The sequence below is a fragment of the Actinia tenebrosa genome, unplaced genomic scaffold, assembly GCF_029948245.1.
Source record: "Actinia tenebrosa isolate PJP-AT-01 unplaced genomic scaffold, QUT_ActTen_1.0 PGA_scaffold0__85_contigs__length_37466705, whole genome shotgun sequence".
NCBI classification, from domain to species: domain Eukaryota; kingdom Metazoa; phylum Cnidaria; class Anthozoa; order Actiniaria; family Actiniidae; genus Actinia; species Actinia tenebrosa.
In genome coordinates, this window is record NW_028292569.1 from 35,009,440 (window position 1) to 35,032,527 (window position 23,088).

Below are 23,088 nucleotides of genomic sequence, written 5' to 3' on the forward strand. Positions count from 1 at the left end.
TAAAGTTTAAAATAAAGATTTTATTTTCCAAAAACATGTCTCTTCAGAGATGCCTAGGAATAAAAATAAACTCCAATAAAAATAAAAATGGAACCCAGAACCCTTTAGGTGAGAGGATATTATTATTATGGTTGTTGTACCCAGGCATTGAACAAACCATTGTTTTTTGCTGACATCACTGCAGTGTATACAGTCTTCTTATTTAATACAGGATGGATCGAGAGGACCTTAAACAGAGCAGCACCATTGACGTTCTCTTGTCCTGTTTCATTCATAGCTTTGATGGCTGGATCACGTCTGTCATCTGAGGGGGGTGGGGTAGTCCAGTGGTCATAATTGGTCTCCACCAAAAACCATCTAAATTTTAGAAGACAATTTTGTTAAAAAAGACCTTCAGACAACCAGAGCGGATCAAAAGTCAGGGCATCGCTCAGTTTTAATTGAAATTTATCATGTTAGGTTTTGGTCAGGGAGAAAAACTGCATGGAGAAGCCAAAAAAAAGCACTTGACTCTAGGGAGAGATTAAACAAACTCTACTCACAAGTGATATAGAATCCAGGAGTTGGGGCCCAACACCCCCGAGGGGAGGCAAGTCTAATACCCACACTTTTTTCCAAGGACAATCTCAAGGAATTGTCATTTCTACAACAACATGCACCTTGCCTAAGCATGTACATACTGTTTTTTTTTTATGTAATATATATACAATATGAGCGGGAGATCTGTATGAGGATTCAAAAGAGCAAGCTGCAAGCGAGTTGTTTTAAACCTCATACAGATCTCAAGCGAATATTATATACTACTTTAAAAAGTTTAATGTCTAGATGAATGCTTCTTTTTTAGAGTAAAAATTTTAACATTAAACGTTATTTGGCCGAGATATTTCAAAGTCCACCTTATGCAAATCAGGACGAATTCTGCATCAGGGTTTACAGATGCCTTTACGGTAGTGATTTTGTATTGTTCTAAGGTCATTAATTATTCGTGATTTTTTAAATTTTATTTCCTCACTTCCAATTCACATTTCAAATTTCCTCTCTCTCTGCAGTAACTCCTTTCCTCTTCATGCTCTCTTCTCCACCAAGTGTCATTTTCTTTTTTAGTTATAATTCCCCTTCTCCTTTCCCTTTTTTTTTTTTTTTTTTTTGCCTTTTCTTTATTCCTACTAACCTTGTAGGAGGATCCAGTTTCCACAGATTAGCTACTGCAGTCCTGTCTCTAGTAATGACAGCACCTTCTCCAGGATTTATGCCTCCCACAATCAAATATGCATCTGCAATCATTGGCACCTTGGAAAGCAATGTAACAGCTTGGCTGAAGTTCATGTTTTCTGTAGCAGTGATTTGTCTGATCTCAAGCAACACAGGAATGGCTTCTTTCCTCAAGATTGCCATGATTAGATTCTCCCACAAAAACCCCTGGTCTCGCTCATTCAATGTGATGGTTACAGCCTTAGGTCTTTGTGCTGTCACAAGACCTATCATTCCAGCAAATACTACACCGCTGTAAACTGTCTTTCCTGTGAGAAGAAAGAACATAAAGCTTTAAATGTCAATTCCATTATACTGGCTTTAATCCCCATGTATTCCTTCTTTTTTTTATATATATAGTATATTCCTTTTATATTCCTAATTGTATATAGATATTATATTTAGCTGGGTCTCCCCGATTAGCAAAGTACGTGTGCCTAGCTAGAAGTTTTTGAAAGTGTATTAAATAAAGTTTATTATTATTATTATTATTATTATTATTATTATTACAAAAGAAAGTCATGCACTGTTGCGTGTTGTCGATAGAGTACCTCCATCAAACTGTAAGTTCTTGCATTTGAAAAAATCTGAATTTCTCCCTAAAGATTTTTGTGTTCGCTAAATATATATCAATTATTACATAATCTCTTGAAGTATAGACAATCAAAGCATTCCTTTACTCGTTTAACATTAATATTCACAATTTCTGACAAGTTAATCAAGTACTTTATTTTATAAATACCGGTACCTTTGCTTCGAAAGTCAACCATAAAAGTTAGCTTTCGCAGATCAGCAGTAAAGTGATAATCCAAATTTCTAGCATGATATATGTTGCCTTGAGTATCTTGCGCGACAATGCTGGTGCAAAATGCACTGAAGTCGTACACCAAATTCAAGAGAACAGCATTACTCAAACTGATGTTCAAACCAGATGCAATCCCTCTAAGCTCGTCTGGATAAGGAGCCGGGAAATATTTATCAAGATAAAGAGCAAGTCGGTCTATCAGAGGAAGTAGAGGTTTAGGGAAGAAGTTTTGAACATCTTTGATAATAGTTGGAGTATATTGTCTGTATTCCTGCATAATTTTCACCCATCGTTCTTGCGGTGGGAGGTCCAAGTTAACAGTGAAACGTTTGGCTTGAACTGGCTCTGAGGAAGAATAAGATATGCCGAGAAAAACGACTATTAAAGAGAGAAGGATCATTTCTACAGCTTTCCCAGAGGGAGTCGTATGTCAAACTTGATTGATGTTATACATATTAGTACAATAGGGTCATATGATTTGTGAATACGTCACGCACGGAACTAGGTCTAAAAAGCGAATGGGCCACCCTGGTTAAATAAAGTTTACATTTACATTTACAAACTTTGATCTCACAGAAGAAAGATAATTTTTTTTTGAAAATTAATTTGATGTTAGAAAAAATATCCTGAAATGAAAATAAATAAGAAAAGTCACGTGTTCCAGGTTACTTTTAAATGGCTTTTTTACGTCACGGGGATTTAAAAATTCGACGAATCACAAAGAGGCGCGAGATTCAAATGTCTTAGTTACAGAGTCAGTTGAGATTAAACTCTTCTCTGTAGAGACTTTCTTTACATCGAAAAATTTGCTTGATCCAACTCCTTCTTTGATCTGTTCAGCAATGAGTTTGTTTAGGAAGTCCAAGAATAAGAAAAACAAAGAGAATGTGCCAGAGAATACGCGAAGCGCTATTCTAAAGCTGAGAGAAACGGAGCAATTGTTGGGGAAAAAGCAAGAGCACTTGGAGATGAAGATTGATAAAGAAGCTGCTATCGCTCGAAAGAATGCAAAAACCAATAAAAGGATAGCTCTTCAGGCTCTTAAGCGCAAGAAGAGGCTGGAAAAACAACTTTCTCAGATCGATGGAACGTTATCGACGATAGAATTCCAACGCGATGCGCTCGAAAGCTCGAGCACAAACAACGAAGTAATCAAAAACATGGCTTTCGCTGCTAAAGCATTGAAAGAAGTTCACAAACAACTCGATGTAGATGATGTTCACGATACTATGGATGAAATAAGTGAACAGTCGCAGATATCTGAAGAGATTTCTCAGGCAATAACCTTCGTTGGAAGCCAAAGCTTCGACGATTGTGAGCTCGAGAAAGAGCTTGAAGAACTTGCCCAAGAAGAAATGGAGAAAACACTTTTACAAGTAAGAAAGCCAGCTGCCACGAGATTGCCAAGCGTCCCCACTTCTCGTCCTTGTGCAAAACCAAAGAAAAGTTTTGAAGAGGATGAATTTGAAGAATTAAAAGAGCTGGAAGCGTGGGCCTGTTGATGGGATAATGTAGGCTTTTGTAATGTGTAAGTACATAATAGACCTATAAAAAGATGAAGACATCAGGCACAAATTAATTCAGATAAAACAGATTTTGTTTTTACTTTAAAATATTGCTGTCCATATTGCCAATAAATTAGTTTTCAAATTTATGATAATTTTGAAAAAAAATTAAAGTGGATTATAAAAGGCCTTTGATTTTTATTGGGAAATCCTATAAGAATGCATCATGGGGTGGATTGGGGAAAAAATTTGTCAGAGCATAGTATTAAAGGATATAACACTACTTGCTTTGTTTCAGTGATGTGTGCAGGAATGCCGCCAGAACAAAGTATGTTTTGATGGATGTCCTGTTTGTCCTATTGTTGACGATATACTGTGTCATCACACTGTCAAAGTAGTGTGGATCCATAAGACATAATAGGCCATTTCACGGATCCCATTACTCAACCTCTGCCTCGTCAGCATGTAATTATTCTTTAGAATTTGACTACAGTCCGATGTAATGAAAGGAATTTACACAACAACGAACGATTGAAACACTTAAAAATTTCACAGGTTGTAGGCAATTTCTAAAGAATATATTACACGCTGACAAGGCTGAGGTTGAGCTGCAGGATCTGTGAAATGGTCTATTGACTTGACATACATCAAAACATACTTTGTTGTGGCCGCAGTCATTGAAAACAGCCATTGATTAGGCCTTTCCCCAGAGAACCATGTTCATAGGCCATTATCGATTATTTTACTATGCTATGCTGTAAACGAAAGATTATATTAAGATATTTTGATAAAATTTTAATATGAAGTATGAAGAGTTCTTGTTTTAGGTCTTAGAGTGAAGTCACTAAACCCGTGAAATAGATATGAGACTAATACGCATTAGTTAAATACATTGCCTTCACTCTATACTTGACATTAAATCTGTTAACATATAGATCTAGAATAATAATATTGGTTCTGAATGTACATTAATTACTGTTTTTTTGTTATATGAAGTTAAAAGGAGTGAGGAAATAAAGTAAATTGATAAATAGATAAATTACTTGTGTACTAGTAACATTTGCTTTATTTAAAAAAAATAAACACATATAAACAAGCAGGAGTGTTTTATGAGGTTTAAAATCATGAGTCATAGCCTGCAAATTTATTGAACTACTTCAAAAACTTAGATATTATTCACAATTAACTTTTAAATCAGAGCCACCATATACATCAATGTAAAGAATCTTCTGATCTTTTCTCTTTTCCTGTGCTCTTTCCTATATTCTGGAACATTTTGAATTCAAATTTCATTCTTTCTTGGCTTGTTCTTGTCTTTCTATTTTCTTTTTTCCTTTCTCAGTTCCTTTCTTTTTCATTGCCTGCTTTCTTTCTTTCTTTCTTTCTTTCTTTCTTTCTTTCTTTCTTTCTTTCTTTCTTTCTTTCTTTCTTTCTTTCTTTCTTACAGACTATCCCCGTATCTCCCCTCCCCTGTTCATATTAATCACCCTGTGTGGTCTGGGCTCTAGAGCTATCATCACCAGTGTGCAATGCGCGGTAAAAATATCTTCCTAATTTATCCTAACAAAGCAAAAATCAGTCGGCCAAGATACATAGTCTTATATATCCTGCCTATGACGGAAAAAAGATATTCTTTAGTCGAAGGACAAAACTTAGAGTGATAATTACTATTTTCTTTACTCTTTCTTTACTCAATATTCTAAATGACTTCAAGCAGCGCGTGAACTTCAATGCAAGACCCACTATTGTAGAGACCTTCAGAGCAGGTACAAGCCTTTATAGCTCCACTTCTCTATCGAAAGAACAAAAGCAGCACTTAACAGATGGATTTAGAAGAGATAGCCAGCTACTGGGCTCGTTTTCATATATCCTTTTCGTGGGATTATCCAGAAGGACTTGACTTACAAGCCGTTCAACAAGCTGTCTTCCACGTTGTTGGTGAATCAGATGCTAGGTTAGTTCACTCAAAATTCTTATCTGTTGTGAATCGTTTCCTAACATACCGACCTCCAAAACGAATAATTACGTTACTTATACTACCAGTGATCTAGGTTTCTTCTAAATTCCCCTAAATTTCGTGAAAGACACTTTAAGTTCTTCGACTTTAAATTGTTCTTTGTTTTTCGACTGTTTACCAGTAAATTGTCTTTATTTATTTGTTATTCTCTTTCTTGTGTACAAAAATTACTCAGCTTTATTTCTAAGCCTGAGCTAATCTGTCGGCGAAACTTTTCTTTATATATATTTTTTTTTTTGAAAGCTAGAAAAACGAACTAATATATATATATATAAATATTCGAATCTTGATCAAAACGTTCGATTTGGAACTACATTTGATTAATGGCACAGCGATTGGCAGTAGAGAACACGACAAACAAGACATTAGGGGGTATTCAACATTATTATGAACAACGACACGCAAAGAATTCGAAATTTAAACACGGTATTATCCGTTCCTCAGGCATTTCTTTAGATAAACAATCTATTTTCGTATGGCATTGTCGATTAGCTCATACCGGTAGTTGTTGGCTAGTGTTAGATGGGTAGTTCGCGATAACCTTTCCGTCAGATATTTTAATCTCAAAGTCAATACTGTCTTTCGGGCATGATTGAATATAAGACAAGGCGTGAAATTGTTATCTTGAATTGACTTTTATTTACAGTACTAATAGTGGTTTAGTATTACATAATTACTTGTTCAAGGAATTGAATTCTTTTCAGACTTGTGACTCAACTCGTGACTCAGGTAATAATAAGTCACAAGTCTGAAAAAAAATGTTTTTCGTGAAAACAGTAAAGTGCATGCGATACAGCGAATAATGTATTGCACAAAACTAACGGACAGGTAAAGTTATCCAGTGCTTTGAAGTTAACAGTGCTTTGTCTGTGCTTTTTCATTGGACGAACATTAATTGCACATGCTGTGATTTTTTTATTGGCACAGTGGATGTTGTAAATTCTACACTGTGACCTTACTATGTGTTGTGCCCTTTTACTTTCAACTTTATCAACTCTATGCAGTTATAAAGCATGTGGAGATTGATAGAACTTCAGAGAAGTGTTAGAGAGAAGCATAAGGCATAACAGAAGAAGAATAGCTGTTATTTTGGATATGAAAGATGAAATAGGAAGTGCATGCTCCCTCCCCAACTATCAGTATATGAGAATATATTATAACAGTTTTCTTAGAAATGACTAAAAATATGATCAATAATGTTTATTATAAATGACTAAAAGGAGTGTCTAACTAACCACCTTCAGATCTCAAGACCAGCTAGTGGTTGGAAGTGTGCAGTCAGCAGGTGCTGGGGTCATATTGACCCAGCCTGTCCCTGTGTCGGACAATGTCCCATGCGAAATGAGCTTTACTGCTCATCCTATGTCTGACGATTTTTGCATCAAGGATATTGTCATTGTGTCTGAAGCAAGGAATGTGGAACTGTATGTGGATAATAGCTATGCAAAAACAGCAAAAGGAATTATGCTTACAATCAAAAAGGGCAGGTATGACATATGGTTTCACATAGAGTGCATGCAGTAAAACCATGAAATAAAAACAAAGTTGATACTGACAAAATAGTAGTTATTTAGTGACTAATAATTGCTGTAACTCAACCAGAACAATCAATACGCAAAAGACAAATACACAAGAGACCATTTGTGTTTTGTGATACGAACTATCAGTCACTAAATGGCTACTATTGGTCAGTATCAACTTTTTTTTTATTTCATGGTTTTACTGCATGCACTCTATATTAGTAAAAATAGTTATTATTAATTATTTTTTCATTTTTGGCAATGTTTATTTCCATAAGAATAATAACCTTTGTTTAAATGTGCCCATGTAAACTTATCCTGAAGTACTTGAATGCGAGGTTATGTGGGCAAAAATCTGTTAAAGTCAACATGGCTGCTGCATAAGAAAGTCCATTTACAAAATAATTATTGTTCAAGAGTAACTTTTTTTCCCTTGTCATAACAGAAAAGTGGCTCTTTTTGAGACAGAGTTTGACCTCTCTGAATACGTTCATGGGAAGTGCAAGTGTGCAGTCAAGGTAATAATGTTGTATTTCCAATAATTTAAAATTTGTTCGGCTATACTTATCATAAAATGATATTAACTTCATTTTTCTTTGGTAATAGTTTTTGTCATTTCCAAATATACATGCACTAAGAATCCAGACGATTGTCGTCAAAGTGGCAAAGAAAACACCTTCTCTACAGCAAAGATCAGATATTTCAGCCATGCAGGTAAGTTTGTTTGGGACTGTGTTGGAGTACTTCGTTTGGTCTTCAATATTTTTGTAATGTCAGTCAACTTGGAGACTACACATTTTATTATTTTTAATCATTTTTTCTGTTTTGCTGCTGTGGCTTCTGAGTAAGGCTGTGTTTTGGTTCAAGCCCAAGATGGAATGATATGGAATTCCAGAGGGGGGAAGGGCCGCAATATGCATGGAATTCCTTGGTTAGGGCCATCGAAACATTTTGAATTTTCCGAAGGCAATGGAGTTAAGAAAATAGATACCACCCATGGTAGGCATATGGATATTTTCTGGAACTACCTGTTCACTGAGAATAACACACAACATTAAATGAGCTGATGAACTTTTATGTAACCCCCTAGCCTGAATGACGTTATCCAGGGATTGGGGAGAAGGAGAATGGAGATAGAGAGGGAAAGGGAGGGATCCCTAAAGAGCCTCGTTCACAGGCTAGTAACCCCCTTTGGAGAATATGTCATTTAATGCAAGAATTCAAATTTAACCTTGAATGTTAATGGAAGGTTTACAGATGTACTGAAGGTTTGTTGTATTTCCTGCGTTGTTTTTTTTACAGAGTCTCATACCTGGTGCTGTTGATCTAACTGTCGTAAAGGAATTCATCAAAACTTCAGGCAAGGAGCTGACACCTGAGGCTGAAAAGCTACTAACATCATTGGAACAACTACAACTGGTATGTTATTCTATGATTTTATATCTTTACTTTAAGAAAGGTGGCATGCACTGCTACAGTGCTGTCTCTCGCCATTGTGCATTCAGGTCTGGGGTCACTGGTTCAATCCTCAACTATACTGCATAATGTAAGTTGAGTTTGTTTGAGGCATTGTTGGCTTCCCATGAGCGTTTCTTACTAGATTCTCCAGTTTTCCTTCCTTCCAAAAAGTTAATATCTGAGTTGAGTGTTGTAAATAGTAAAATGTTGAGTGAACACTAGTAGAATCTAGTCACGCTAGTCACACTAGTCATACTAGTAACACTCAGGGTCTTAAAATAACTGAGAAGGTTCTGTCTTTTTAATAATAGCTGCAAATGGTTAGACCTGCAAGTCTTCTCGGACAAGGACTTAAAATCGTAGGCCCTGTCTCTCAACCCTTCCTAACCTGTAAAGTGCATTGAGACCATGTAAAGTGCGCTATATAAGAACCTCCCATTATTATTATTTCCCATTAGAATGGTGTCTGGAGAAACTAAAAAATAATTATGATCACCCCATCATTTCCCCAGCCTTGATTGCAATCTTTTTGTTCTTGATCACTCAACCCAGAATTGAGGCTAAAAGTAATGGTTGCCCAGTCACTGATTGTAGTGCGAGGCTTAAAATAATGGCAGGTCATTGGACAATGTCTGGCCATAAATTAAACTGGTCAAAACATTTCATTGCCAATCATTTTGGCCAGTAACATTGAGCCAGAAACAAGGTATGACTAAGCTAAACCTAATTTGGCAGCTATCGTGACTGGCGACTGACGAGCTTTATTTTAAGCCCTGTGATAACCATCCAAATTAGCTTTAGCTTGGACATACTTCATGTCTGGCCTAACAATACTGTTCAAAATGATTGGCAAGACAAATATTTGACTGAAAAAGTTCTGATTCTGGCTGGACATTTCCCAATGGCCTGCCATTACTTTTAGTCCATATTGGGCATTTTAACTATAATTAAATTTTTAGTGGATGTATGGATGTTATTTGGTTACTTTGTACAACATCCTGCGGCTTCAGTAACTCTTTTACTTATTCTAGGCCAAGAATGTCCAGTTGCGTCAGTCCCGTCCAAGATCTCACAGTGTAGACGGACAAAATAAATTACACCAGGATTTTGAGCTGCCTCAACACAGGTTCAGTGTAGCAAGTGATGGCAGCCTTCTGCAACAGGCTATTATCAGGGCACGAGAACTGGAGGAAGAGGAGCAATACAATAAAATGGGTAAGACTTATCTGTCTGTCTATCCATCTGCCTGTCTGTTTACTTGTCTGTTGTTGCTGTCAGTTCTCAGTAGGAGTTTTCTCTTTGTTATTTAAATCATTTCTAATATTTTTCAACTTTTTAGGATTATATATTTATATTTTATTAATCAATAACAACTTCCATGTAAAGAAGTTTTATACTTATGGAACTATCGTTTTCAAATAAAGGTGTGTCTGTCTGTCTGTCTGTCTGCCCATCTATATATGTCTGTCTGTCTGTCCATCTCTCTGCCTTTCTGTCTGTCCATGTGTTTGTCTATTTCTGTCTGTTTGCATTTCTGTGTCCCACTCCTCTCTGTATTTGTTCACCTGTCTGTTTGTAATCTATCTGTTTGTGTGTTTAAGTATCTCCGACTGTCTCTTTTCTTGTCTGTCTGTCCATCTGTCTGGTTGTCTATATTACCCTGAAGTATTTCATCTGTGTTCCTGCCCTTCTGTCTGTCTCTCTGACTGTCTAACTGAGTTTGTCTGGCTGTATCTTTGCTTGTCTGTCTGTACAACTTACCACGTGTCATTTGTCATTTCTGTATTCAGTTTCTCAGAATCCAATAAATCATGTTAAAAATATCCTTTTTGATTCATTAGGGCCAGTTGGGAGCCCAGAAAGTGATGATGGATATGTGAACATGTTAGCTGGCTTAATGATTAACAAAAACAACCGGCGTGAGAACGGCCCTTTGCCAATCCACAATGGAGAGGCAATCCCCAATGGTGATGGGCATGCTGATATGCTTGCCCAAGCACGATGGGAGGCCTATGTGCAAAACAGGCTTCGGCCCACTCGACAGGTAGAACAAAGGCCAAGAAATGCATCTTTTGTATGTAGTACTAGTACCCCCAGCCTACATGTGCAGGGAGGCCATTGTTATGATGAGAGAGAGGCACTCAGACACAACATGGACTCCCCGCCCTCCCCTCCCTTACCTCAAAATTCTAATAAAGTATCATCAGCACCTGAACTTGGATCAAAATCAAGGTAAGTCAGTGTACTGTATTTGATTTCGTAAACTGCATTAAAGCTGCGCTTAAAGGAATCATAGCACACACCACTGCACATTTGTTTCATACAATGTTTGTTCAGCAATGTGTTTATTGATGCACCCACTTCCAATCCATTCTTTCACTATTGCTTATACCTCCAATCTATCAAGCACCCAGCCATTCACCAAACCATTCATCCATTTACCTATCTATTCAACCACCCACATCCACACATCTAATCCACTGTTCCACCCACCTATCACTCATTTACCTACCCTCCCACAACCTACCGTACTCCAACCTACCCTACCTACCCTCCCCCAACCTACCCTACCTACACTTCCCCAACCTACACTTCCCCAACCTACCCTACTCCAACCTACTCCCCTCCCCCCAACTTATTCCACCTATCTTTCTACCTTTCCAAATACACTTCTATCCATCTATTCATGTAACAGTCTTTTGAAAGAAGGAATAGAAACTCGAGAATCACTTGCAAGCGGGATGGACGAGAGGAACTAACAAATAAACAAAATTAAAAGCAGCTTTTTTTACAGGTGCGTATCATGCGGTTGCCCCGGATGTCTGTCTGTCTACAACTCCATAGCAACCACTATTTATGCCACTGAGGAAAGAATCATGGCAAAAGTCGAGAACAAGATCCTTCATCTTCAGCGGCATATTGATTCCCAGTTTGACGCCCTCTATCAAGCCTTACAAACAAAACCCGAACATTTTAATGCTCACAATCAAGGAGGTTTACCAAGCCGGCGAAGAGGTTCGGCTAAGGTCGGGGATACTTCGGTGTAACATCGCGCCATGGTCGGGGATTTTTCTGTATAATATCCATCGCAGTGCTAGACATTTTTGAAACCAAAAGCTGCTAAACCTATCAAAGCCTTTAGAGCAAAATGAATATTCGGAATGAATTTCTAAAAAAAAGGAAAAAAGGCGTCGAGGATATGAGAGCTTCTTAAACGTAAAACCCTATCGTAAGGAAATATAGAGTCAGCATAGAGTCCATTCGAACGAGCTTCTAAGCAGAGAAGGCCAAGGGACCCAAATTGCCAATATTTACTAATTTCATTCATAGCTGAATGTTTCCTGCTTCCGTATTTCTTTGTCATTTCTTCTTCTCTCGAAGTCTGTCGCGGACGATTCGGTTTCCGAGCATCCGCCGAACGTTTCCGATGCCGAATCTTTATTATCAGATTAACTACGATGTAAACGATGGCGTATAAAATAAGAATCACGTAAAAGAGATGGATAAAGTCAAAACCAAGAAAACTTGGGGGTATCCTTAAAAAATCTAAAAATGTGCGAACATTCTTCTTAAAGTACTGCTAAACTCGAGCAATCTGGATTTTTTAAAATTGTTTTTAATAACGCTTTTAAGGAATAAATCGTAACCATTATGAATTTTGAACAAGTGGAAATTTTTATTTTACAGTAGTGTAAAATAAACTAAATAGAGTGCATATACCAGATATTCGTGAACAAATTTGTAAGAAATTGCACAAATTTGCACAAATTAGTAAGTTCAGTAAACCGTAATCTTACAAAACTTTGCATAAGTTTGTACAATTTTTCACGTGTTTGATAGCTACATGGATCTTGGATTACACGTTACGTCATCGCGGCCATGTTGGTGCCATTTAACAAAAGATTTCTCATTAGGATCCATTGTTGACGGCACCACAATGGCCGCCATGTTTTGACTCTAGTTGGGGATGCTTGCAATCCATCAATGATAGATGGTTTGCTCTCTGGCAAATCAAAACACACTATAATTCAACCAATCACAGTAGCTAGACTAACGAGTTTAGCCACATGCTATCGCTTGTTATTTTATCGGCATAAATCTAAAAAGACGTCTTAGAGGAATTATGTATGAAGTGTAAGTGATAAAAATGTATCATAATGCGATTGTTACACATTTAACTCCTTCGCTTCTGTTTGGCCGAGAACGCTTAGCCAATCCTTGTCTCCTCTGACAGCAGCCGTTTTTCGTATCAGCTAAAGTTTTCGATACGAAAAATGGGTGCTGACTAAGCAAATCCTACCTTGCGAGAAGAGTCTCCTTTTAACTCCTCTACGGGCGAGAGAGGAGTTAAAAGGAGACTCTGCTCGCAGGGTAAGCAAATCCATGATATCGTGTATTTTCTGTGTTTTTTTGTTGTTATTTTTTGCGAATAATACATTTATCACGTCTAGTTTACTCAAGGTCACGATACAGACAGAAGTACGTTTGTTTTTTGTTTTTGTTTTTTTTCGAGAGCAGAATTGAATCTGTTTATAAAAAGTATAATACAACAATTATTGAATTCAGTTTTCGCGTGATAAAATGAGAGCATTTAACCCGTGAAATAAAAATTATTAACCCGTGAAATAAAAAATATTTGTCAACATGTCATAGTCAAATAGACGCAAAAGAAAACAATGGAATTAGGGTCGTGTTTTAGTCTAATATCTATTTCACGGGTTTAATGACTTCAGTCTATCGTAAATTATCAAGACTTTGGCTTTTTCCGCTTCAGCCTACAGCGCTTCGGATAATTTACCATATGCGAAAACCGAATTCAAAAATTCTTTATTCTCGGATCTTGAAATAACTCATCCTATCGCCTTTGGTTCCGAAAACCTTTCTCGAAATAGCTGTGTGAATATATGAAAACATATATGTGAGGGTCTCGTGCATGTAAAGTTCAAATGCGAAAAAGTCGAAAATGAGTGGGAAATGTGCATGTAATGACTACATTTGTCTCGATACTTAAGTTCCAAGTATGGGTTTTAGTGCTTTTCAATAGCGCGCGCGGAATCGTCGTCGTGCCGTAATGGGTTTTGGTGGACGTCACACAAGGCGTTGTCACTGTCATGGAAACACTTCGATTGACGTCCACCAAAACCCTGTTTTGTCGCAATGGCAAAATACGATTAACGAATAACAAGGCATTTTTTGCCTTCATATGAAATTCGACATTTGATTTTAGTCTTAACGCGTTGATTACACGGAGCAATCACCGTTGCAACACAAGTTGTAAGAGTGTTTACGGCGGTGCAACGGAGACGAAGCAATCGTTGCTAAAAGTAGAAACGAAGTGGCAACGATTGCTGCAACTTGTCTCGCAACATTTCTGAAAACTGCGCTGTAGATTACACGCTGCAATCATACTCTATGCAACTTGTGTCTCAATGCCGTTGCGAGACAAGTTGCAGGGAAATTTGCTCCGTGTAATCGCGCCTTTAGTCTTGAAACGTAACTACAAGGAGCAATTTGTTTGCAACTTTTCTCGCTACAAGTGTTTACACGGTGCAACAGAGACGCATTGCTGCTACTAGCCTCCTCTCCGCAAGCTACCCCATATATTCTCTGTTGGGAGCCCTGTGTTAAGTTGTATGACAGAGAAGAACTAGGGACGAGAGAGAAGGAGGATTGGGTACGAGGGAGGGAGTAACAAACCCGAGAAGCAAAAGGAGGCTGTGCTGTTATGTCTCGCAACGTTTTTTCAACGAATTGAGTTTTAGGTTACACTGCAATGCTCCATGCAACTTGTGTCGCAACAGCGCTGCGAGACAAGTTGCAGAGAAAATTGCTCCGTGTAACCGCGCCTTTAGGTTCCCCCGCAGCCGTTTTTAGCTTCGTCACGCAACGCTTCCTCCGTGACAACACTAAGAACGGCTGAGGAGAGAGACCAGCGACCTGTGAGCCTTACTGGACTAAAATATAGCAAGATGAGGGGGAAATGTATTTCCCCCAATATTTATGTCTACATCCCCACGATAATATTCCGAAACCTATTCCTGAATCGCAAGTTTTACACTCATTCTCGCCATTAGCAAGATATCCAATCCTCGTGCTGAACCCGCCACACTTCATATTAAATCCTTGCCTGAAAGATGAATAAGCCAGATTAAGGCCCCGTCCACATGTATCCGGAAATTTGTGTATCCGCAAATTGTTTTTTGCGGATACGGGTTGCGTTCACACGTCTCCGGAAATTTTCGAAAACGGTCTCTAGAGTGGAAATTTTCGAATGCGCTCCGAATACGGATACGTGTGGACGGTCGTATCCGCAAATTTTCGAATACGCTGACGTAAACACGATTTTGCGCATGCTCAATATGAAAAACTATCCGTCAAAGGGACTAGGCACTAGCGTGCATCAGGACGGATCAAGAAATTTCCGGATACGTGTGGACAGTGAAACGATTCGAATACGCTGCGTGTGGACGCGAACATTTTCGTATCCGCAAAAAAAAAATTTGTGGATACAAAAATTTCCGGATACGTGTGGACGGGGCCTTTAAGTCGACTACATTGAATGAAATGATAGAAAAGTGAAGAATTTTATAAATTCTGTTTGACAAGGATCTGCATCACACTTGTTCTTAAATTTTGTTTAGTCTCTCCCTTGATTTAAGGACTTCAAGGGTTTTTCTCCTGCTTAAACTTTCCTGTTTTCCTCCTTCCTCAAATCCCAACACGCTAAATTCCGTGTCGTGACTTAGATACGCCCAGAGTATTCTCAGGGTTTGATCTGTGAGCTAGCCATGCCCTGACTTAGATAAGCCCAGAGGATTTTTCAGGGTTTGATCTGTGAGTTAGCCGTGCCTTGACTTAGATAAGCCCAGAGGATTTTTCAGGGTTTGATCTGTGAGTTAGCCATGTTGTGACTTTGATCACCCTAGAGGCTGCTTCGTACCCTGACTTTGATCAGCCAAGAGGTTAATAGCGCAGCGCAACCGTGACGTCATAAAAACGAAGACAAAGGCGAAATTCGGACAAACAAACTTACAAGTTTACTTTCAGCAGATAATTTTCACAGCCGATCGCAGTTGATCTTAGTTTACATGGGTTATTATTGTAACTTTAAGTAAAAATAATAAAATCGGTTCGTATAATCCTCGTAGCGGTTAAACAGAATGCAATGTTTGTCCGAATCTTTAAACTATATTTAGAATCACTGCGCTACGCTATTTAGAATATCGATAAAAGTTGACTGGCGGGCCGGCTGGCTGCCTGTCCGTCTGTCCGTATACCGATATGATCTGTTTGTCTTTTCATCTGCATATCAGTCAACTGCTCACGTGTTTCTAACATTGTATAGCCCCAAAAAGAAAAGTGAATAGTTTTTAAGGAGACTTACTTGTTACAGTTCCTTTGAAGTTTGGCCCCACTTAACAACGATGTCCATTTTGCTCTGCTGCTATTAGTAGGGATCTCCTTTTCACTCTCAAACAAAGATCGCAAAGAAGAAGCATTGACTGTGGCAGAGACCCACTTAAGCACGTTCAAATACTTCATTCCAAGACATACTTTTTTGACAGGGTGTTCCCAGAAGGCAGGCAGCTTAATTTCGATGCTGTCGTCTTCGAAGGTAGTCTTGTATAAACTTTGATTGATCGCACTGTCACTAGTCCAAAGAGGCGAAGTGTATCCATTTCCGGTCTTCATCACACCATAATCGTCGAAGATCAGAGAAATATATGAGTAAAGAAAGAAAAACTGTGATTTACTGCAAGAACGAATATCTTTACGGAATTTACAAAACTGCTGGTAGCACCATCGGATGGAAAGTTCCCCGAGACAAAAGCGAACCAATCACCTTCTTGTTTGCAACAGTTTTTCCAGTAGAATTGATATTTTGTCCCCAAAAATTAAAAATTGGAATAATTATGGAGGTTCTTATATAGCGCATTTTCACATCGTCTCAATGCGCTTTACATTTTGTGACCAGTTGAGGAATTTAAGGAGGGTGCGGCCAATGGGGGTATCCCCAATTGTCAGTTAACTACTAATTTTTCGGCCCGCGTATGTCAGTTAACTGTAATAATTTTACGAGCGCTAGCCAAAAAAAAAAAGAATTCGTTGACTATTAATATTAAATACTTATTTTAGGTTATTTGTCGAGTTAACTACTGTTTTTTTGTTGTTGTTGTTGTTGTTTGTTTGTTTGTTTTTTTTTGCTTTTGTTTTTTGGACAAATCGATTAACTACTAAGCCCATTGGCACCCTCTTTAAAGGCTGCATATTAAGGAGCTTTTAGCAGTTGTGCAGCTTACAACCATGAGTCAAAGTTAGTATAATATTATGCGTCCCAAAAATCATATCTCATTTAAAGAGTACTCGAAGAATTACGATGCAATTTTTTCTTATATTTTCAAACGACAATCTCAACGGAGATATTCTAGCTTTTTTTGTTGAGCTTGTGGGACATAGCAAACGTAACTACGAGGAGCGATTAACATACCTTTTGGCCATTAAGTTTTAAAGCCAACACCCAAAAACCAGAACCGCACTCATAAGAGTCTGAAAACACGCATAACCTTTCTACCACACTTCCCTCGGCAGTTTTCAAGTTATGAAATCCGTCTTTGGGATAACTAAAAAAAAGAAAGAAAGAGTAAAGACTATGCATTGAAGATAGAATAAATGCGCTTCTCCATCCAATAATACGACAAAGGCATTGAAAACAACATCTTTTGTTTACAAGGAAATCATCCAACATGGCGGCTATGACGTAACATGCACACATGCACTTTCTTATACTTACGGATGATTTACACGAATGTCTTCGCAATTCTCAGGATCTGGAAAATGATTATTTTAAGAGAGTTTCATTGTCGCCGTCGTAGATAGTGTCCCTCTCACCCCTAACTCAATATTTTCAGAATTGATTCTACCTCAAGTGAATAGTTGAATGGTAAAATATTTCTTGATTTGAGTGGTGCATCTTGGAGATATCAAGGTTTATACTTCCAATATGTTAATGATGTGACATCATAGGAGGCATTATTAAATATACAAAAAAATTCTGGGGCAGTAAAATATCCTGTATAAAATATTGTCTTACTAAAGGTTTATAGAAATTTTATTGCAAACTTGTTATATACCATTCAAGTATTTCCTTCATATAGAATCAATACTGAAAATATTGATTTAGGGATGAGGGGAAATTCAAGTCTCCCAATAACTTAATAACTTACATCGACAGAAAGTCCCGTTCCCAAGAAGGCCAGGTTTGCACTTGCAAGTGAATCCACCTCTAGTGTTGTTACAAAGCGCCTTCGCATCACAATTATGAGTATTGGACTCACATTCGTCGATGTCTGTATAAGACAAAAGCATTAATATGGGCGACTATTTGAATTAATTGTATAGGAAATCGCACGATCTCGAGTACAATTCGGAATTTATAGGTACGAGTGATATTTTGAAAGTCGCCAATCAAGCTTTTCACCCCAGCTATATTGGTGTACCGAACAATAGAAACTGTATGCACAGTTTTTGCATAAAAATAAGGGTTCAATTCCCGGAGGATATAAATGTAATTTGCTACACCAAGATGGCCGTCGTGACGTCAAGTGAAAACTCTCTATTTGAGAACTTTCAAAACATCACGAGTATTTATAAATTCCGAATTGTACGAGACGATTGTGCGATTCTTTGTTTATAATACACTCAACAAAATTGAGCAACTTAATAAGGACTCTACAGAGTATAATTTGGGATTTAATTGTACTACTCTTATCCAATCAGAATCGAGTAATTTTGTTGAATGTATTATAAAAACAATTAAACCCGCAGCCGGCCCGATGGTCTACGAGTCGACGAAAGGTCGAAGGTCTAATTATTTTAGTATAAACTAATTAATTGCCAAATGTTAAAATTAGGTTTATAAATATATTTGTTACTTTGGTTTGGTTTTCAAAACTGTTACTTTTCGCTACAGTGGTCTATCTCTAATAGACGCACAAGTACCTCCATCGGCCAATCAGGGCGCAGGATTTGTGATAGACCATTGATAGGTACTAATAATTCAAAGCCGCCCTGTTGGATAACCTAAACAAACAATTTTCTCTGCGATTTTACGTCATATTCAAAGTGGTCACCAACCCTGACAGGTTTTGCCGTTGCCATGGTATCCGCCTTTGCATTTGCAGCTGTAACTACCAATAGAATTGTTACACGTAGCATCCTTGTGGCAGTAACTAGTGTTCGGCGCGCACTCGTCGATGTCTAGCGTAAAAAAAAGAAAGAAAGAAAATCAGTACATTGAAGTTTTGAGAAACCCGAGCTGTTGAGCTAGCATAGGGTTTCATCAGAAAAGGAAATTTTTCCTTGGAGTCCGTCTTTACGTGAGAAAAACAGCACTAATATACTAAGGGTATAAAAGGGGCACTGGGATGAAAATTGGAAATAACTGTAAACTTGGTTAAACTTTTCTATATGGCCCCAATAGTCGCCATAGCAACATATTTTTTTCACAGTCAAAAGTGGCAGATAAAATTTATCAATTATTTTAGCATCTAAACTGTGAGTAAATGACGCCACATACTCAACCCTTTAGTTTTTAAACCAAATTTATTTGGTGATATCGTGATTAAAATGCAGAATTTTTGGTAGAGTAGTTCTTGAAAATCATCTATATTCATCGTTAAATTACTTCACTAGGAATAATCAGTTTCCAATTTTAACGGATTGTCATCTTCAGAGAGGAAGGCCGGGTTTGGGCTACTTTGTACCTACCACCTCTGGAAGTGTAAATCCTTAATTTTGTCTTTAAATTTCTCAAAGAATTTAAAAGTCAAATCTCAGAAATGAATGCACTGTTTGCTAGTATGTATGCTATGAATAGTCACTACAGAAAGCGTATAAACGATGTGAAATAATATATATATTCTGATCAATAATATAACCTGATTCACAGAATTTCCCCGTGAAACCAGAAGGGCAGATGCACTTGTACAACACAGAAGCCCGCAAGAAATCACCATGGCAACTGGCGTTGCTAGGACAAGGAGAGCTTGAACAAGAACTCTATTGAATACAAAGTGAGTACGCAGAGGTATTAGATATCTGGAGGATTGTCATATATATACCTAGAGGGGTAGGGAAGCTAAGGTTCTTCGTGCTTACCTTTGAAAGGTAGATAGTACATTCTTTTTTATTGACCAAGTCTTTATCATGGACGATAGTCGATGTATTGTTCAACAGTTCACACACAGTTTCGCTTCCATCATTATGACAAAAATTAACAGCAAAGCAGAGCGGCTCCATATAACATTTCGTTCTGCATGTCTGGGCATCTCTGATTGGTTGGATCGTACGAATCGTGTGATTGGTTAATGCCTTTCCACTGACGGTTGCTCTGAATTCCAGTGTACGACAGCCAGCAGCTTCAAGAAAAATTGTAATGTATTAAGAGGAAATTTTTTTCAATAATGAGCAATAATGGCAAAAATGGCTAAAAACCGTAGATTTTCGTATGAGTTTTTATCCCAATTTTCGTTTTGGGTTAACACTCAAAACCTTATTTTAAACGGTTAGAAACTGATGTACTATGATAAAACGCCTGTTTGAAGTGGTATTTTCAATTGTACAAAGATATTTTGTTGCATTTGTGTTAGAATGTTACTTTGTCAGGCTTCTTTATAACAAAATATATGGGAAATAAGCAAATGAAGGCCTAAACCTCATTTTCGATTCAAATTTTTGCTTTGGGTTAACACTTTGATTCCACTTTCATCGGTCATCTCCACTTCCAAACAAGTTAAACTTTCTGAATAACAAGATTTTAGCCTTGTACAACAGCCTTTCTTCAAGAAAATAGTTTTTGGCGCTCACTGCCCCCGCACTCGTTAATATAAGACATACTGCTATACTACTATAAAACGAAACAATATAATCATGGAAACTTTTGTTCATTGTACGTCGTAGGAGATCCATAATGCATAACAATACACTTCAATTAGCTCCATCTCCTCTAATTATTCTCTTGAGCACACAAGATATCCCGAATGTACTCCGTCGTATCGGCAAATATTGCAAAGTAATATTTTGACTGTATGCATACCATACTATCAAACGAAACCGCTGGTTATTACATCGTAGGGCTGAGATCCCGAATGGATAACAACACATTCCAGTTTTCCTCATATCCATTCAGTTATTCTTTGTAGCTTACTAAGTAAAATGTCAGCAATTTTATTTGTATGCATAGAGTTCGTTTATCAAAGAAATTGTTCATGTAAAGAATAAGAAGGACTCCCTGTAATTAAGAGCCAATTGAGTTGAAAAAAGTTACAGCTGAGGTTTGGGGAAATGTTTTAAAGTGATGCCAAAACAGAAACCTAGCAGTAATTCCTAGCCTTCTTTGCAGCCGTTCCTAGGGTGGGAGGGAATTGTTGCTTGACGACCCTAAGAACGGCTGCAAAGGAGGCTAAAGCCCCGTTTACACTAGCGATTTTTGCGGCGATTTTTGCGGCGATTTTTGCTGCGATTTTTGCTGCGATTTTTTTTGCGATTTTGTCCATAATGAATAGTGGTAAAGAATTTACTTGTAAAGTTTATTTCAGGATACCAAGATTTTCCTAGACGAATGTCTCTTTCTAAGGATGAGACAAAAGTTTTCATATTTCCGAAAATTGCCGAAAAAATCGCAGCAAAAATAGCCGCAAAAATCGCCAGTGTAAACGGGACTTAAGCAATCCCCAGATCAGCTTAATTCAGAGGACAAAACAATCATTTTTAATTCTCCGGGATTCCATTGTTTCGCCTCCTAAATTAAAATTTCGCATTCAAAACAATTTTGGGCAGCTGAAAAGATACAAAAAACTGAGACCAGCAATTCTTATGGATAGATATATTTTTACATGTTTCAACCGCTCGATAACTATTAATGGACTTGAGACCTTTACCAGTTTCACCTTTTACTTTTCACCTCCTGTGAGCATCAAAAGCTTTACTTTTTTAATATGAAATGTTTCCCATGATCCTCAGTGATAGCAGTTTCGTAGGTTTTTTGTGACTATCATCATTAAAATAAGCGGTGTACGGCTGCCCGGAAATGCTGCAATGATGGGTCTAGATAGGGCCGGAATATCAGAAATCATAGATAGTATGGTTACTTTATGTTCGGAACTATTCCTTTTGAAGCTTGACTCGTTAATATTTGAAGCACCTACTTTGTACAGTCACTACAATAGAACAGCAGAAGTAAACAAAGTATAGAACAAACAAAATATCGATCATAGGCGAACGCTAAAAAATTCATAACACTATGATAATAATACAGCTCGTCCTAGACAAAATTGCTTTGATCTAAGAAATGTAGTCTCTTTAAAAGTATAGATTTTCCAGCTAAGTGTACATTGTTGAACAAGGTTGTGCACTGAGTGTTGAGAATCATAGTTACGAATGCCACTTGGCCTTGATTTGTTGTGATTTCAGTGCTTGACGAAGATCAAGTAACAATTCTTTTGTGCACATGATCACAGTTTTCTTGTGCTGAAATAAGTGCTTCTAGAGGAAATAGAAAAATACCTGAAAGAATGAAAGAACTGAACGAAAGGAAGGAAGGAAGAAAAAACGAGGAAGAATATACTCACCTTGTGATTCAGAAACTAGAGCCAAGATAAAGAGAAACGATAAGATCGAAAGAAACATCGCAACGAAACTGTCATCGATTAATTACAATATCTCTGTCGTACACATGGATTATCTCTTATTCGAGTATTACTGTGCGGATACTCCAACCGGGACCACTATGATAAATTAGTATCATTAACCAATCATATTGCGACATTTAGTTCAATATTTTTTACCAGCCAATCAGATAGCACATGTGATAATTTGATTGGCTAACACTGTTATCAGTTCGATTTCTGTCTAGTTACTGTTATCTGATTGTAATGATGAAAAGGTAAATTATACACCGTGAAAAGATGAAAAAACTTACTGACGTTTCGGACGCTAGTCCTTCGTCGGAGTAAGAGAGAAAGAAGTGGTAGAAAGGAGTGTATATATGATAGAATAAGACAAAAGAAACCAGTGAGAGCAAGGTAGGCAAGGAAACAAAAACAAACAATCAAAAGACAAAAGAAAAGGTTAGTTGAAAGTAAAGCGTTCATTAATCCCGCTGGGACTAAGAGTGCCCAATAGGTGAATAAGCCGTATTTCTTTGGTCTTGCGACAATCATTGTTGCCGTTAATCAAAGAAAGACCAAAAACAATGAAGTCAGAAAGAGAATGGTTAGCTAGATCAAAATGGCGGGAAACTGGTTTGGTGGGATCGTTATTGCGAATGTCATAAAGATGATTGCAAATGCGATCACCAAGACGGCGGCCAGTCTCGCCCACATACAAAAGATTACAGCGGGTACATTTAATACAATATACAACATTACAAGTGGTACAAACAAAATGGTCAGTGATTTTAACAGTAGATTTAGGACCGACAACAGAAGTGTGAGAGGCTATGTGAGGACAAGTATAACAACGTTTACGAGAACA

At 37.6% G+C, this 23,088-nt stretch overlaps 3 protein-coding genes and 1 pseudogene across 3 annotated transcripts; 2 read left to right on the plus strand and 2 right to left on the minus strand.

Annotated features, from left to right (window-relative positions):
* Nucleotides 1-2,514, minus strand: LOC116296810 (N-acylethanolamine-hydrolyzing acid amidase). Its single transcript, XM_031704905.2, has 3 exons — nucleotides 2,000-2,514; nucleotides 1,172-1,520; nucleotides 1-357 (listed from the first exon to the last, which is right to left on the minus strand). Exons 1-3 carry the CDS (start codon nucleotides 2,454-2,456, stop codon nucleotides 126-128), a joined length of 1,038 nt encoding a protein of 345 aa, XP_031560765.1. The 5' UTR covers nucleotides 2,457-2,514; the 3' UTR covers nucleotides 1-125.
* Nucleotides 2,515-2,812: 298 nt separating this feature from the next.
* LOC116296811 (charged multivesicular body protein 4b pseudogene) lies at nucleotides 2,813-4,657 on the plus strand (annotated as a pseudogene).
* Nucleotides 4,658-5,116: 459 nt separating this feature from the next.
* Nucleotides 5,117-12,222, plus strand: LOC116296822 (uncharacterized). Its single transcript, XM_031704921.2, has 8 exons — nucleotides 5,117-5,515; nucleotides 6,823-7,065; nucleotides 7,544-7,616; nucleotides 7,705-7,812; nucleotides 8,401-8,517; nucleotides 9,588-9,771; nucleotides 10,398-10,788; nucleotides 11,351-12,222. The coding sequence occupies exons 1-8, from the start codon at nucleotides 5,385-5,387 to the stop codon at nucleotides 11,601-11,603; spliced, it is 1,500 nt and encodes a 499-aa protein (XP_031560781.1). The 5' UTR covers nucleotides 5,117-5,384; the 3' UTR covers nucleotides 11,604-12,222.
* A 627-nt stretch (nucleotides 12,223-12,849) lies between these two features.
* LOC116296823 (uncharacterized) lies at nucleotides 12,850-22,293 on the minus strand. Its single transcript, XM_031704922.1, has 9 exons — nucleotides 22,185-22,293; nucleotides 19,714-19,973; nucleotides 19,494-19,614; nucleotides 18,691-18,813; nucleotides 17,781-17,903; nucleotides 17,348-17,384; nucleotides 17,045-17,177; nucleotides 15,941-16,242; nucleotides 12,850-14,683 (listed from the first exon to the last, which is right to left on the minus strand). Exons 1-9 carry the CDS (start codon nucleotides 22,240-22,242, stop codon nucleotides 14,503-14,505), a joined length of 1,338 nt encoding a protein of 445 aa, XP_031560782.1. The 5' UTR covers nucleotides 22,243-22,293; the 3' UTR covers nucleotides 12,850-14,502.
* Between the last annotated feature and the right edge of the window lie 795 nt (nucleotides 22,294-23,088).

Bases quoted from the DNA above. Each gene is read 5' to 3' on its own strand.
- LOC116296810 (XM_031704905.2), bottom strand. From the start codon at position 2,456: ATGATCCTTCTCTCTTTAATAGTCGTTTTTCTCGGCATATCTTATTCT. The intron at 1,521-1,999 runs GTACCGGTATTT...TTCTTCTCACAG, and splicing joins GGTTGACTTTCGAAGCAAAG to GAAAGACAGTTTACAGCGGT. The intron at 358-1,171 runs GTTAGTAGGAAT...TCTAAAATTTAG, and splicing joins AAACTGGATCCTCCTACAAG to ATGGTTTTTGGTGGAGACCA.
- LOC116296822 (XM_031704921.2), top strand. From the start codon at position 5,385: ATGGATTTAGAAGAGATAGCCAGCTACTGGGCTCGTTTTCATATATCC. The intron at 5,516-6,822 runs GTTAGTTCACTC...AACCACCTTCAG, and splicing joins GTTGGTGAATCAGATGCTAG to ATCTCAAGACCAGCTAGTGG. The intron at 7,617-7,704 runs GTAATAATGTTG...CTTTGGTAATAG, and splicing joins AGTGCAAGTGTGCAGTCAAG to TTTTTGTCATTTCCAAATAT.
- LOC116296823 (XM_031704922.1), bottom strand. From the start codon at position 22,242: ATGTTTCTTTCGATCTTATCGTTTCTCTTTATCTTGGCTCTAGTTTCT. The intron at 19,615-19,713 runs GTAAGCACGAAG...TGTATTCAATAG, and splicing joins GTACTATCTACCTTTCAAAG to AGTTCTTGTTCAAGCTCTCC. The intron at 17,178-17,347 runs GTAAGTATAAGA...TCTTTTTTTTAG, and splicing joins GACATTCGTGTAAATCATCC to TTATCCCAAAGACGGATTTC.